General features: G+C 42.6%; 1 protein-coding gene across 1 annotated transcript; it reads left to right on the top strand.

The window, feature by feature from the left end:
- Window positions 1-1482: 1482 nt before the first annotated feature.
- On the top strand, window positions 1483-16877 carry LOC113018846 (low affinity immunoglobulin gamma Fc region receptor II-like). Its single transcript, XM_026162252.1, has 10 exons — window positions 1483-1506; window positions 5688-5954; window positions 11175-11441; window positions 13050-13178; window positions 13338-13353; window positions 13435-13526; window positions 13644-13691; window positions 13961-14020; window positions 16179-16225; window positions 16332-16877. The coding sequence occupies exons 2-8, from the start codon at window positions 5795-5797 to the stop codon at window positions 14011-14013; spliced, it is 765 nt and encodes a 254-aa protein (XP_026018037.1). The 5' UTR covers window positions 1483-1506; window positions 5688-5794; the 3' UTR covers window positions 14014-14020; window positions 16179-16225; window positions 16332-16877.
- Window positions 16878-17020: the final 143 nt, after the last annotated feature.

Below are 17020 nucleotides of genomic sequence, written 5' to 3'. Positions count from 1 at the left end.
TATCACAGTATCAGCTTAAAGCACTTGTTGCAGGCTGCTGAGTTTGCATATTTTGCTGTGAAGTACAGCCAGACTTTTGACCGCTTCGCCTTGGACATTTTTAATCTGTAGCTCTGCTCTAAAAGAACGTACGTACCGGGGCCGCCTACTATCCTCGGAAACGTAAAATGATTGGTTAGAATCTAAAGTGTATCACAGCTCAGGAAAAAAAAGCACCGAAATGTGTGCTGCTTTTCAGTCTGGTTACTACCATTTATGTCAGAACCGGTGCCATCATGGCACCGGACACCGGTACCCATCCCTAGTTGTAACCTTTACTCTCGTCGGCAATGTAATGTTTGAATGCCTCAAACATTAATGATGACACCTTCAGTATTTCTCAGTTCCATTCTTTAATTCTCAGGCTTGCAGCGGCAACACAGTCTGCAGCGCTAACTTGTTTATCTCCCGTTTTTCGTTGTCCCTCTTTTCTATATTCTCCTTTCGCCTTACATTTGACCTTTTAAAATAAAATCTCTGTAAACATCACAGTATGTATCTAATTGTAGAAACATAAAAGTAAATATAAACAAAATCATCATGCTGATCAACAGAGTATTTCAGAGTATTTTCTGTATGAATCTGTCAGGATTGACACAACTATTAAGTTTAAATGTAACTTCCTACAAAGCACTACATCTGATGGTAACTGAACCTTTTGTCATTCATGTGTTTTTATTGTACTTTCTTGAACATTAACAGTCTCAATCAGGCCTGTTGTGACTCTGCATCCAAACTGGTCTGAGATATACAGAGGAGAGACGATCACTGTCAGATGTGAGATCCATGGAGGAGACACTGAGTGGGATTATGAGTGGGAAACAAGCAGCATGATAAAACCTCAAAATCAAACTGAGTACAGGATTAGCTCTGCTTCAGCATCCAACAGTGGAAACTATCGCTGTAAGGGCAGAATGAAAAGTTCACAGAATAAAACAACAGAGTGGAGTGATTCAGTCACACTGACAGTTTTTGACAGTAAGTGCAGTCATAACTCCTTTTTTCCTGAAAATACAAAAAGTTTGTAAAAATGTGTTTTTATTAGTACATGTTGAGATATTTCATGTTTAGATAGTCTCACTCTAGTTCATAATAAATATTTGTGAGTCAACATTTTTGTGAAATTGAATTCAGAGTTACGAAACAAAACATTGAGAGAAAATCTTTCTTGAACAGATCCTGTCCTCACTGTGTCTCCATCATGGCTGAGTCCTGGAGCCTCAGTAACTCTGAACTGTGAGGTTAAACATCCGTCTGCAGGATGGAGCTTCTACTGGTATAAAGCTGTTCCTGATCTATCAGGGAAATCCTACAGTTATGAGCTGCTACCTGATGGCAGTGGGACTGCACAGGGCTCCTACATCATTCATGGACAGACACACACAGCAGGATATGTGTGCAGAGCTGGAAGAGGAGACCCAGAGTATCACACTGATCACAGTCAACCAAAGTTTGTCTGGTCTGCAGGTCAGTTTGTTTCTCTCTGTCCTTTCAATAAGCTCATGTTAGGTCATCATTTTTATTCAACAAGATTTAGACCATTAAAATCTCATCTCCATGACAACCATTGATGTCTGTGTACATTAAAACTTCCCAAAAGAAGACCTGAACTGAATATTTTCCTTTCTCTCTGTGATCAAACCAAACTGAATTTCCTTGTTTCCTTTTCTTATTTTTTCAGTTTTTATTTAATGTGATAACATGAAAAACAAAAGACATCTATGACATTTTAAATGTTTTCTCTTTGAATACTTTTACTTTGATATTCAAACTCGTGTTACTGTTTGTACTGATTATTTTTACTTAGTGCACAGACAGGATTTACACAGTTAAGACTCTTTATTGCTCAGGTAGGTGTTCAGATAAAAAAAAGTCAAATATAGTTAATAAAGAAACAAAGATGTCAGCAGGCAGATTAACAGCTCTGACAAATACAAGACAAACACTGACTACAGATGGACGCTAGAAGAAGACGTCACAAATAACAGCTGCTGTTATTGTTCATTTAAAATATACTTCAAAGGTTTTTAGTTTTGGTCCTGCTGCTGCAAAATATCTCACTGTAGAAGGAATCTGTGAAACAGACAATATCACAGAATTATGACAGAAGCATTTTAAAAGATAATTAGAAGAATAAAAGACTAAAAGAAAGTATTTTATCCCCAGGATGAGGTAAATTTGATGTGTGGTCATATTATGTGTTTTTGTGTGTGTGAGAACAGCAAGCGTATCAGGGTTCTGAAGTCTTCTCTGTGCTTTAATAACATTTTATGCTGCTAGAAATAGATGTTATTATTATTATTTAATTATTTATCTTTTAGAAAAAATGCTTTTACTTTTAGATTTTGAAAATATTTAGTTAATGCCATGTAAGATGTCATTTAACTTCAAATCTGATTTTAGTTTTTATGGAGGGCTTGAAATAAACATGGTCTAGTACACCCCATGCTCCTGTGTAGACACACCCTTGTTTGTTGCAGGTATCGGTAAATTGGGTGGGTGGATTTCGATCAGCTGTCAGCAAGCTGCCTGATTTAAACATCAGACTAAGGCAATGGTTCATCTGCATCTTTTCATGTAACTTCTGATGCCGTACTGTAGATTTATTGTCCCAAAAAGTTGATTGTGTTCTGGACTTTGTATGTGGTAGAAAAGTTTCATCAACCATCCAAGTGACTTCTTCGGTCTCACCTGGCTGCAGGTTTCCCCAACCTGATAAACAGTACATTTGTTCAATTGCTGAAACTAGAACTGGGGTGGATCAACAGGTCCTAGTTCCACCCAGGTTTTGCATATGAAAGTGATGTTTAGTCAAATAAGCGAACATTGACACTTTGAGCCTAAACTAAATATATTGCAGTGTCATCCCCCAGCGAGAGAGCGAGTGAGTGCAAGAGAGATAGAGAGAGATAGTGATATGGACAGCGAGTTTTGAGATGTGGGAGATTTGTCACATTTGGCGTGGTTGGAGTGTATAGTTAGTGTGTTGTGTTGTCTTGTGTAGTTAGTACGTAGTGTATTCATTGTTTTATTTTGCGTGTCACTGAGGGTACTAGTGCATGTCACATGCTGTCTCCAGGTGGAGAACAGGAGGTAAGTGGTGAACTGCCAGAGGTTATAAAAAAGATAAGGTTAACCAAAACTGAAAAATAATATACATTTCAGAAATATACAGAAAGGGAACACAAAATGGGTTAACAATTTAAAGCTGTTCTGCAGCAATGGAGCTTGATCAAGACTTCAAAACTGGTGCTACTAATTGCTACATGTGTTCCAACTTTTCTAAGTTACTTACAACCCCTTCTGTCTCCATAAAAGGAGTGTTGGAACACACACACTACACCCCCCTGAGCATCAGTTGAACAGTACTGTAATACAGAAAGTAATGTGTTGCTGCAAAAATGGTGAGAAAAAGGCAATTAGCAATGGAAGAGAGACAAACCGTCATAACACTTAAAAATGTAGGTCTTTCCTAGAGAGAAATTGCAAAGAAAGTCAAGGTGTCAGTGAGTACAGTTTCCTTTACCATCAGAGGTCACTCAGAAACTGGAACAAACTCTGACAGGAAGAGGTCTGGCAGACCCAAAGCCACAACTGAATCATAGGACAAGTTTGTCATAGTTAACAGTTTGCATGATAAACAGTTCACAGAACCACAGCTTCAAGCACAGCTTAATAGTGGTCGCAGTAAGCAAGTCTCAGTTTCAACTGTGAAGAGAGGAATTCGAGCTGCAGCTTTGACACAATGAGTTCCAGCAAGAAATCCATTGCTAAGACGTCAGAATAAGACAAAGAGGCTTGCCTGGGCCATGAAACACCGCCATTGAAGACTGGAAGAAGGTATTATAGACTGATGAATCAAAGTTTGAAATCTTCCATTCCTCACGGAGGACCTTTGTAGGTCGTCAAGTAGGTGAAAGAATGGTCCCACAGTGTGTGGCATAAACTGTCAAACACGGAGGAGGAAGTGTGATGGCCTGGAGCTGTTTTGCTTGATCCAGGGTCGGTGACTTGTACAGAGTGAGAGGCATCATGATACAATGAGCTGGTTTGAGATGAACTGAAAAGAAGAGTGAAAACAAAGCAACCTAGAAGTGCCACACATATATGGGAACTTCTGCAACAGATAGGGGAAGAACTTTCTGAATATTTGGTTTCCGTTGTAGAAAGAATGTTTCAGGTGTGACATGCCCTGAACACCTCACCCAGGAGGTGCCCAGGAGGCATCCTTGTCAGATGCCCAAACCATCTCAACTGGCTCCTTTCATGTGGAGGAGCAGTGGTGGTACTCTGAGCTCTTTTCTGTCGCTTGTATCCACAATCTCAGTCTTTCAGTCACTACCCACAGCTTATGACCATAGGTGAGGGTAGGGACGTAGATCGACTGGTAAGTTGAGAGCTTTGCTTTTCAACTCAGCTCTCTCTTCACCCTGACGGACCTCAATCTCCCGCTCCTATCACTCATGAACCCCAAGATACTTAAACTCTTCCACTTGGGATAGAAATTCTCATTCCCACTGTGTCACACTCGGCTGCAAACCGTTCCATTCCCACCAGATGAAGCCAACAGAAGCACATCATCTGCAAAAAGCAGAGATGAGATTCTGAGATCACCCAAGTGAAAGCCTTCTGTCACTTGGGTACAGCTAGAAATTCTGTCCTTAAAAATTACAAACAGAATCGGTGACAAAGGGCAACCCTGGCGGAGTCTGACACTCACCGGAATTGAGTCTGACTTATTGCCGGCTACGCAGCCTAAGCTCTCGCAATAGTTGTATAAAGATTGAATGGCCTGTAACAATGGGCCAGACACCCTTTACTCCCAATGCACCTCCCACAGGACTCTCCAAGGGACATGGTTGAATACCTTCTCCAAGTCCACAAAACACATATAGACTGGTTGGGCAAAATCACATGCATCCTCAACTATCCTTGAGAGTGTAAAGACCTGTTTCAGTGTTCTTTGACAAAAGACCGCATTGTTCCTCCTGTTCGAGGTTCAAATAACAGACAGACTCTCTTTTCCAGCACCCTGGTATAGACTTTCCCAGTTGAGAAGCGTGATCCCCCTATAGTTGGAACAGCTGTATAAATGTGCGCTGTAGCAGCAAATAGTTTTTTGACTGTGACATCATGATGTGGTAACTTTGTTTGTATGTACAACCCATAAATAAAACTGGACAGCTCACATTAAGAAGTGGAAGAATTAGTTCTCAAAGCTTGGAACAGAAATTCACAACTGCACTATATTTAAAGTTGTATTAAGAAATCTCATTCATAGATTTATTTGCAGCTATTGTGGGTTTAACAAGAAAATCGATTTGGTACAAATATGGTGGAGACATTTGTACAGCTGTGTTTTGTAGAAAAAGCATTTGCTTATATATTTTATTTTCCTTATGTTTAATATTTATTTTGCATGATTTTCTCTTTTTTCTTTTCATTTTGGACCAGTGAGTCTAATATAAAGATACTAAAAATATAATGTGTTCAATGTAAAAAATGCAGTTTCACCAAATAATTACTATCTTTTTACATTATTAGCTGATCTCGAGAAAAAAACGAAAAAAACAAAGGAATATTTTTACTGTGATATTTTGAATCCTAACGTCTCTGTACTTTGTCTCTTCACTGCATGTTGTTTTCAGATGTTAATTCAGCAGTGTCTCTGACAGTGAGTCCTGACAGAGTGCAACACTTCCTCTCTGACTCTCTCTCACTGACCTGTGAGGGAAACTTCACAGAGTGGAGAGTGATGAATGTTCTACAGCGCAACCCTTCATATTATAATAACTGTTGGCAAATGATTGGATCCACATGTATAATCCACACATTGGTGTCAGATACTGGAGTGTACTGGTGTGAGTCTGGATCAGGAGAGTTCAGCAGAGCAGTCAACATCACTGTTGTACAGAGTATGTTATTATACATTTTCTGCTTCGATTTTTATGATTTAGACATCACATTAAAATTTGTCCCAGCTTTTCTGTATGTGAAGTAATTTTATGTGGGAAGACAAACAAAAATTTAAATTTCAGAAGATTTTAGGCTCCATAGTATCAAAATATTCTTAAATTATGTTGGTCTCATTTCACTCGATTTATTCATAATTCAATTTGTCAAAAGTTGTTTATATTTTCTCTCTTCTATTTAAACAACTAAAAAGCTCAGTGTGTTTGCCATCAAAGTGTTATTCTTAAAGATCATCATGTAAAAAGGTGCAGTTGTATCAAAGGTTGTGCTGTGTCTGAGTTCCCCTCAGTTCAGAGCCAGTCAGGGAGTTCAAACTTTATTTATTTTACTTGCACTGTGCACAGTGTTGGGTCACAAATTTTGTACCCAGCATGATAACCTTTATCCCACCAATGAGGTCGAGCTTTTCAGATCCAATTAAAATTATCCATCCATCCATCCATCCATCTTCATCCGCTTTGTCCGGGGCCGGGTCGCGGGGGCAGCAGCCTAAGCAAAGAGGCCCAGACCTCCCTCTCCCCAGCCACCTCCTCCAGCTTATCCGGGGGAACACCAAGGCGTTCCCAGGCCAGCCGAGAGATATAATCTCTCCAGCGTGTCCTGGGTCTGCCCCGGGGCCTCCTCCCGGTGGGACATGCCTGGAACACCTCACCCAGGAGGCGCCCAGGGGGCATCCTTGTCAGATGCCCGAACCACCTCAGCTGGCTCCTTTCGATGTGGAGGAGCAGCGGCTCTACTCTGAGCCCCTCCTGGATGGCCGAACTTCTCACCCTATCTCTAAGGGAGAGGCCAGCCACCCTTTGGAGGAAGCTCATTTCTGCCGCTTGTATCCGCGATCTCGTTCTTTCGGTCACTACCCACAGCTCGTGGCCATAGGTGAGGGTAGGGACGTAGATCGACCGGTAAATTGAGAGCTTCGCTTTTACACTCAGCTCCCTCTTCACCACGACGGACCGGTGCAGCGTCTGCATTACTGCAGCTGCAGCCCCAATCCGCCTGTCGATCTCCGGCTCCCTTCTCCCATCACTCGTGAACAAGACCCCGAGATACTTGAACTCCTCCACTTGGGGCAGGAACTCATCCCCGACCCGGAGTGGGCACTCCACCCTTTTCCGGCTGAGAACCATGGCCTCAGATTTGGAGGTGCTGATCCTCATTCCCGCTGCTTCACACTCGGCTGCGAACCGTTCCAGTGCGAGCTGGAGGCCCTCACCCGATGAAGCCAACAGAACCACATCATCTGCAAAAATCAGAGATGAGATTCTGAGGCCACCAAAGCGAAAGCCCTCCGCCACTTGGCTGCGCCTAGAAATCCTGTCCATAAAAATTATGAACAGAACCGGAGACAAAGGGCAGCCCTGGCGGAGCCCATCACCCACCGGGAACGAGTCCGACTTATTGCCGGCAATGCGAACCAAACTCTTACAACGGTCGTATAGGGATCGAATGGCCCGTAGCAATGGGCCAGACACCCCATACTCCCGCAACACCTCCCACAGGACACCCCAAGGGACACAGTCGAATGCCTTCTCCAAGTCCACAAAACACATGTAGACTGGTTGGGCAAACTCCCATGCACCCTCAAGTATCCTCGAGAGGATAAAGAGCTGGTCCAGTGTTCCGCGACCAGGACAAAAACCGCATTGTTCCTCCTGTATCCGAGGTTCGACTAGCGGACGAACTCTCCTTTCCAGCACCCTGGCATAGACTTTCCCAGGGAGGCTGAGGAGTGTGATCCCCCTGTAGTTGGAACACACCCTCTGGTCCCCCTTCTTAAAGATGGGGACCACCACCCCGGTCTGCCAGTCCACAGGTACTGCCCCTGATCTCCACGCAACATTGCAGAGGCGTGTCAACCAGGACAGCCCTACAATGTCCAGAGCCTTCAGGAACTCGGGGTGGACCTCATCAACACCAGGGGCTCTGCCACCAAGGAGTTGTTTAACTGCCTCAGTGACCTCGCCCCCGGAAATTGGCGGGTCATTCCCCTCATCCCCAGACTCTGCTTCCTCCTCGGAAGATGTGTCAGTGGGATTAAGGAGGTCCTCGAAGTATTCCTTCCACCACCTGACAATTTTCTCAGTCGACGTCAGCAGTGCTCCGCCAGCACTATACACAGTGCAGGTAGAGCACCGCTTTCCCCTCCTGAGACGCCTGACGGTTTGCCAGAATCTCTTCGGGGCAGTCTGAAAGTCTTTTTCCATGGCCTCTCCGAACTCCTCCCACACCCGAGTTTTTTCTTCAGCCACTGCCCGAACCGCATTCCGCTTGGCCTGTCGATACCTGTCGGCTGCCTCCGGAGTCCCACAGGCTAACCAAGCCCGATAGGACTCCTTCTTCAGCCTGGTGGCTCCCTTCACTTCTGGTGTCCACCATTTGGTTCGGGGATTACCACCACGGCAGGCACCAACCACCTTGCAGCCGCAGCTCAATGCAGCAGCTTTGGCAATGGAGACGCTGAACATGGTCCATTCGGACTCAATGTCCCCAGTCTCCCTCGGAATGCTGTTGAAGCTCTGCCGGAGGTGTGCGTTGAAGATCTCGCGGACTGGGGCCTCTGCTAGACATTCCCAGCACACCCTCACTACGCGTTTAGGTGCACCAGGTCTGTCCAGCGTCCTCCCCCGCCACCTGATCCAACTCACCACCAGGTGGTGATCAGTTGACAGCTCAGCCCCTCTCTTTACCCGAGTGTCCAGAACATATGGTCGCAGGTCTGGTGATACGATTACAAAATCGATCATTGACCTACGGCCTAGAGCGTCCTGGTGCCATGTGCACTTATGGACACTCTTATGTTCGAACAGGGTGTTCGTTATGGCCAAACTGTGATTAGCACAGAAGTCCAATAACAGAGCACCGCTCGGGTTCAGATCAGGGAGGCCGTTCCTCCCAATCACCCCCCTCCAGGTCTCGCTGTCGTTACCCACGTGAGCATTGAAGTCTCCCAGCAGGACAACAGAGTCTCCAGGTGGAGCACCTTCCAGCACCCCCCCCCCAGGGACTCTAAGAAGGCTGGGTACTCTGAACTGCCACTCGGCGCATAAGCGCAGATGACAGTCAGGACCCGTTCCCCGACCCTAAGGCGCAGGGAACAAACCCTCTCATCCACCGGGAAAAACCCCAACGTACCGGCAGCAAGCCGAGGGGATATTAGAATACCCACCCCAGCCCGCCGCCTCTCACCAGGGGCAACTCCAGACTGAGACAGAGTCCAGCCCCTCTCCAGGAGACTGGTTCCAGAGCCCAAGCCATGCGTAGAGGTGAGCCCGACTATATCTAGCCGGTACCTCGCAACCTCACGCACTAACTCAGGCTCCTTCCCCACCAGAGAGGTGACATTCCATGTCCTATTGCCAGTCTTGGCAGCCGGGGGTCAGTCCGCCAGGGCCTCCGCTCCTGGCCAATTAAAATCAAATCACTCATAATGATTCTCTGGAAAAGAGTTTAATTCTTAGAACAGAGTTTATTAACTATTTAAGACCTACCACAGAACCAAGTCCGCCAGAGCTTATCTTTATATTTTTACATGCTGTAGCGCCATTTTTTTTAGAGTATTTCAAGCTGCTATACATTATTACAACCATTGGAAGGGAGGACGAGCAAATACTGGCTGGCTGCGACAGACGCTGAGACAGCGCTTCATGGTGCGGTGTTTCCGATTTATGTGCTGCCTCCGTTGACCACCATGCTGAGCTCCCAGCAGCATGCAGCGATGCCTAAAATGCCAGCTAAGATACTGAAGTAAAACTGAGTCACCCCGCTACAGCCCTACCTCTCACAAGTCCAGCTAGCAGCAAGGCACAGTGGTAGGAGTAATGAGGAGGCCGCCACGCAGCTGGTGCTAGCATTATAGGGAGATGAATTGCAAGTACCTTTGGCAAGTGCAGCTAGCCAGAAGTGCTGTACTGCTAGAACTACAGCGAGCAGTTTGCGTCGGCTCTTGCTCTAGTTCCTCTCGGCTCAGCCCAGTGCACAGCTTATTTCCAACCCCCAAATTGCTGGCATCTGTGTCCTCAATGGAAGGCTGCTGAGCTTTGGGGTAGGCCAGAACCGGGGCTTTTGTGAGGGCCTCTTTTAGTTGGACAAAGGCCGCTTTGCAGGGGTCACCCCAGCTGAAGGACTGGCTCTTATCCGTCACGCGGTGGAGGGGGCTGTCGATGGTCACAAACGCTTTGATGAACCTGCGGTAGTATGAGGCCAGGCTCAAGAAGCTCTGCAGCTCTCTGACGTTCGAAGGTGTTGACCAGACTCTGCAGCACATCAATCGGAAACACTGCACCATGAAGCGCTGTCTCAGCGTCTGTCGCGGCCAGCCAGTATTTGCTCGTCCTCCCTTCCAATGGTTGTAATGATGTATAGCAGCTTGAAATACTCCCAAAATGGCACTACAGCATGTAAAAATATAAAGATAAGCTCTGGCGGACTTGGTTCTGTGGTAGGTCTTAAATAGTTAACAATTTTAAAAAGTTGACAATTTTATCGGGTGTGCATTCCAGACATAAACTGCTATTTATGCTAAAAAACAAAAAAGGTTTTTCCTGTTTTCAGGCAACTGAAGCTAGGACCAAAATCTCAGGTGCATACCCAGCTAGGGCTGTTTTCTGTACAGGCATTGAAAGGCCTGGAGACAACAAGGGCGTGGGGCGGTACAGATAAACACAAATGAATGCTGAGTAAGGGTTCTATGTGCATACTCTAAAAGTGCTGAGCTGCATTAACCTTATGTTGGACTAGTCACTGTTGGCCATAACACAATCAAAGGTTACTTTTTGATCCTAATTATTACATTTTCAAACAATATTGATCACAAAGTTTTTCACTGATATGATGGTAGATATATTTGTCCTAAATATATGGGCTGTGTGATTTAAACATTCAGGTTAAATGCTTAACACAGTGACTCCTCTATATAAATCGCTTCATTCTAAGTGTGCACAGCATATATGAGGATATATGATTACACAAGATTCATGTGAGTAAATATGACTACATGTCTAGTGTATACAAGTATATATGTCATAATAAAATCCACAACAGCAGCTCCGTGAACTATTCTGCCCCACCTGTCCTCCTGCAGCTGTGTTGAAACATCACACCACTACTACAGCAGTCACATATAAACATCATCTGACTGAATAAATTGTATTTTCTTTTCACAGAAAATTCTATTTATTATCCTTACGATTATGTTCCTATCCTGGTGAGTCCTGTTCATCCTGTGACTGAGGGAGCTTCTGTTAGTCTGAGCTGCAGTTTGACAACACAAAAAATACTTTCCAATGTGTTTTTCTATCACAATGACAAACTTATTCAAAATGATACCCGAGGGGAGCTGAACATCTCTGCAGTGTCAAAGTCTGATGAAGGTTTCTACAAGTGTCAGTACTCAGGAAGAGAGTCAGCACAGAGCTGGATGTCAGTTAAAGGTGAGCAGGATCAAAACAGTGTGTGTTTCAGTAAATGTCTTATTAAGGTTCTCAGTGATCCAGGTTATCGTAGTCTAAGGAGCTTGGAAAGAAAAGCGTCTGGACTCTTCTTCTGTTCTAAGGTCAAATGGTGTAGAGTCCTAGATTTAAGCCCTGCGGGAGTGTCCCCCAAGAGGGACATGGACCCCCTTTTGATCCTTTACTTAATCACATGAGCCAAAGTGTGAAAATGGGTGTAGGTCACAATCAGCCAAGGTTTCGTGTGAAATCATTGTGAAACCTGGCCCCACCCTATCATGTGATTTCCTGAGATCAGATGGCCGAGGATGTGAGTGGGCGTTAAGGCGTCTGGGAAGGGATCTCAAAACTGGATTATAGATGGTAGACAGTTGGTGTCATAAACCACCGCGTCTGTTCAAAGATGGTTGGACCGGCTACATAGGGAATGATAATATTGTTATCTGTATCAGTGGCTTGGTACTCTACCTTTAAAAGAGCCAAGAACTTTTTATTTCCACTTCCTCCATGTAAAGGTTGGCTACAATAGATGACACCGGGGAGCCCATGGCACATCCATATAAAATTTCTAAAATCTGTAAAATATGTAGCCAGTTTATTAGAAAAACTCAGGAGAGTCTTGCCCAAGCATGACATCCCAGTGTACTTCACACCCAGCCACACACTCAGACAAAAACTGGTTCATCCCAAAGACAAAACTCCTAAACACAAACTTAACAATGTGATGTATGCTGTACATTGTTGTGAGGAATGCCCAGACCTCTACATTGGAGAGACAAACAGCCACTTCATAAACGCATGGCACAACACAGAAGAGCCACCTCCACAGGACAAGACTAGGCTGTCCATCTGCATCTAAAGGACAAATGCCACTGTTCTGAGGAAGACAAAGTTCACGTTTAGGACAGAGAGGACAGATGGTTTGAAAGAGGAGTGAAAGAAGCCATCTATGTCCACTGTGAATGACCATCTTTGAACAGAGGCGGGGGTTTACGACACCAACTCTCTGCCATCTATAATCTATAATAAGTTTTGTGATCCTTTCCAAGACGCCTTATCTCCCACTCACATCCTGGGCCATCTGACCTCAGGAAATTACATGATGGGGTGGAGCTAGGTTTAACAATGAGCTCACCCAAAACCTGGGCTGATTGTGACCCACACCCGTTTTCATACCTTGGCTTGTGTGATTAGGTAGAGGATCATTAGGGGGTCCATGTCCCTCTTGGGGGAGAAACTCCCACTAGGTTTGTCTGTGAAGGTTCTCAGTCATCCAGGTCATCCTAGTCAAAGGAGCTTGCAAAGAAAAGCGTCTGGACCCACTAGGTTTAAATCTGGGACTCTCCACCATTTGACCTTAGAACTGAAGAAGCTTCTCAGATAAGAGGTGAAATGTCTACAAGAAACAAAGTCCAGATGCTTTTCTTTCCAAGCGCCTTAGATGATTTCTGTAAATGATTTTCATTATTATTATAAGGAACATTAAATTGTGTGTTTTAACTTTTGAAGTCAACGTGGTTTATTTTGTGAGAACCTCTGTAAAACATCTAATATAATTATATTTTATTAATACTTAATAATTGTCATTAGTCATTACAGTAACCGTGTCAGGAGCTGACAACGCTTCATCTCCTGTGTGGTTGATGGTTGGACTGGTTTGTGGAGTCTCTCTCATTATTATTCTCCTGCTCTTGTTGTATCGCTGCAGACAGTCCAAGTGTAAGAGCCTCTTCTTTTCATGCTGTATTAGAGAGTTTATTTACTACATACACTTTAATTATTCACACATATACATGTATTCTGATCTCATGACACAAAATATCAGTGGAACAATTTATACATGACAAACATGTGTAATAACATTTGTCTCTTTCACAGATTCCTGCTTCACCAGGTTGGTAAAATACTTTTTAAAAATTATTATTTTAAACAAACATCAGTTACTTTTAAGTTTATTGTGTATTTTATGTTTTAGGTCGATCCAGTCTGAGAGTCACAGTCCGGGCTCCTCCACAAATCATGGAGTCAACCAGAATGAAACTCATGTGTACGACTCTCTTCAACATGGTCAGCATTTAAACCATCTTTATTATCATTATTAATATTGATCTTTATTAAACATCTCATCTTTAGTGTAACTGTAATAAAATGATTAATGTAACCCTGGCTTATATTTTTCTTTAGGTACTGCTAACGTCTATGAATCAATCAAACAAGTCAAAAACAGAAATGGTACAGTATATGCACTGAAATGCACAGAGCAGTTTGAGATGAAATTTATTTTTGATTTAATGAAACTAATTCCATGTAACATGTTTTTACAATCCTGTAAATAAAAATATGAACATTTGAGGACCACATAAATATGAGAAAGTCACCTCCTCTCTTATTGAGATTAAAGATCTTAGAACAAACAGTGATCGCAGAGTGGTCAGAAAGTTTTTTTTAAGTATTAATTCTGTTTTGTGGATCATTGTGTGATCAATTGATCATTTTAACAGGGGAGCATCATAAACCAGAGGGGAGTGCTTTTTACATCAATGTACAGATGTGAGCTGCAGGTACAGTCACAATATTTTCAGTCAGTGTTTGTACTGAAATGTGTCACTTCATTATGTTTTAGGTAATTATAGGTCAACATGGAAATTCACTTACCAGACTTAGCTACTACATACCACCACTACACCAGAGTCTTATACACATCGAAGGCCATTCAGAGTTTAGAGAAAGTTTGTCTGCTTCCTAAGCAGAATGATATTGTATCATATTGTCCGTCTATATGTGACAAAATAAAGAGTGTTGTCATATTTTTACGCTGAAGAAATGTTCTTGCCATCCTTTAGAAAGTTTTGTTACACCTTCTACATACCTCAGGTATATTTGTTTAACATGAATTGCAAAATCCCACCCTATTGTTGGTTTTTGGCCAGGCCTGGTGTTTCTTATGTATGAAAACAAAGCGATGTGTGTAAATCTATTATTTTATTCTTTTCATCTTAATTAAATCACAGTAGATAGTGTATTTAGTGAGATGGCAAAAATAGTTAAACATCAAACAAATGAAATATAAAAACATATATCCATCGTTCGCACTCAGTTTATTTGACTTAAATCCTTCACTTCTCAGCCCTTTCCTCTGGTTGCAGGCGTGCCCCAGGGATCTGTCCTGGGGCCCCTTCTTTCCATTATCTACCTTCTTCCTCTTGGAGATATTTTTTTTTAAATACATTATTCACTGTCACTGTTATGCTGATGACATCCTGTCACGAACACACAGAATTGAACTCAGAAAAATGCAGCTTTATTAGCAGACTCAGGGAAATGATGCAGAACTGAACTAAACTAGACTGAGAAAACGAAACCTAAAACTCCACAGAGAGGCACAGAAGGGATCACACAGCATGAGGGAGGACACAACACTGACACAGAGAAACAGAAGGCTTAAATACCCTGGGGAATAACGAGGGGAATGAGACACAGGAGGAGAGCGCAGCTGGGAGAAATCAAACATGACAAGACCAAAGGGAAGCAAAACTCAACACATTCACCTAGCACTCAGACTTACAAAGTAAAGTAAAACAGGAAACATGACAGGCACAGACTAGACACTGAACTAAACCTACGAACAAACTTAACCAGAATAACACTGAAACCTAGGATTATAATATTCAAAAACGGACAACTAAAGAATCAGAAAATAAACCATAATACAGAAAAATACCAACATACAAGAAACTGAAAATGCTGGGTCAAAATGACCCAGAACCGTGACCAACCCAGCTTTATTTGTCCACTAAACCTGATTCTGCTCTACCCCCATCCTCACCCTCTGTTTAGCTGAACTAAATTCATGGTTCTCTTCCAATTTTCTCAAACTCAATAGTAACAAATCTGAGCTTCTCCTGGTAGGCACTAAATAAACGCTATCCAGAACTAATAGCTTTTCTATTACAATCAATAACTCGCCGGTCTCCGTTTCCCCATGTGTGAAAAGTCTGGGTGTCATCCTTGATAGTACCCTATTTCTTAACTCACACATCAATAACATCACTCAGTCTACATATTACCAACTCCGTAACATTAATCGTCTCCGTCCTTTTCTCTCCCCACATGCCACTGCCTTTCTTGTTCATAGCCTGTTCACTTCCCAGATCGATAACTGCAACTCTCTTCTTTTTAGTCTTAGTCAAAAATCTATCGATAATTACAAGCCAAAGTAATCTATTACAGGCACTGTTAGCGTCACTGTTTGAATAACTAGATATGCCTGACAACACATTGCATTGATCTCAGAGTGCCACTGCACTAAAAAACATATATTAGTCTGGACCAAAGCCGAGTTAACAATAAAGCTGTATTTTACTCTAATTACTTCCTTCAATATTATACATGCAAAATTCTCACTCATACATTTCTGATTAAATAACAACAAAGCATGAGCTCATCTCTGTCTGACAGTCAGTTTCATTTAATTGAGTAACATCATCGCAGCACAAAACACAGCATTGCTTCAAGTATCCCAGGTGAAGGTAATTTAAAACCAAAAAAAGGATAAAGTATTAATGATTTTTTACTGATATAGAAGAAGATAGAGGAGTGTTTCAGCTTCACATTTTCCACAAAAAATGTTCACAACACAGAACGAATTGCAAATAATAAGATGTCTGAGACCAGATGTTTACATGAAAGTAAAACCAGACGATATTCTCCTCCACACAGGTACAAAGTCTGTCTGCACCTTCTAAACAAAGCCTGCAAGGATACAGGTAACTTTACACTCTCTGTAAAGACTCAATCACACAAAACAGAACTTCACTTTACATCGAGGGCAGACGATGTTTGTTTTGTTTAAACTTTATTGTTCTCCAACAGGAAGTCACAGACACCAGGGGCAGTCGGTGACCCCTCACACATCCTTAAAGCTGATATCCACCAGCTTCTCATGTATTCATCCAGCAATTCCTCAGTCACCCGAGCTCAGAGCTGGATTCCTCATTCCCTCAAACACAAGTATAAACCCTTTTTTCTCTCACCACAGAACATCTATAGCTGGGACATAAAAACCATGAAGTTCATTCATGCTGTATATAAAACAGGTTCATATGTGAAATGTATGCAATTATATTTGTGACTTAAGATGAACATTTGTTTTTCTCACCAACAGTTCTACTCAGTAACTGATTTTTTGCATGTTCTCCATTCTTCGTCTTCCAGTTTTACTGATTTGCTTTACGTCTGATTTGTAACTCTCAACAACCTGACATTAATACTTTTATTAAACTTACCAAACTATTTTTAATATGCAATCTAGTTACAGCCTTTTCCACCTCACTTAACATTCAGCTTGTGGTTAATCAACTGTCTCAGCTATTAATGCACAGTTTTTTGTCTTTATAGTTTTAACAGCTTGTCACTATTTTTAGTTATTATTATTTTTTGTCTGTGATGCCTCCAGAAATCTATGTTTAACTTTAGTCATTTTAACACATTTTTAACATTTCAGCCATAGTTTCAGTGAAATATTCCAACTTGTATCTCCCCTTTTAACCCTTACTTATTTA

The sequence above is a fragment of the Astatotilapia calliptera genome, chromosome 3 (genome assembly GCF_900246225.1).
Source record: "Astatotilapia calliptera chromosome 3, fAstCal1.2, whole genome shotgun sequence".
NCBI classification, from domain to species: Eukaryota; Metazoa; Chordata; class Actinopteri; order Cichliformes; family Cichlidae; genus Astatotilapia; species Astatotilapia calliptera.
The sequence above is the reverse complement of the archived record's forward strand: the minus strand, read 5'-3'. Positions and strand labels throughout refer to the sequence as shown.

What these genes read in the sequence shown, in the direction of transcription:
- LOC113018846 (XM_026162252.1), top strand. Translation starts at nt 5,795, where the DNA reads ATGAATGTTCTACAGCGCAACCCTTCATATTATAATAACTGTTGGCAA. An exon ending in CAACATCACTGTTGTACAGA is followed by an intron (nt 5,955 to 11,174) that starts GTATGTTATTAT and finishes TTCTTTTCACAG; the next exon opens with AAAATTCTATTTATTATCCT. An exon ending in GTACGACTCTCTTCAACATG is followed by an intron (nt 13,527 to 13,643) that starts GTCAGCATTTAA and finishes ATTTTTCTTTAG; the next exon opens with GTACTGCTAACGTCTATGAA.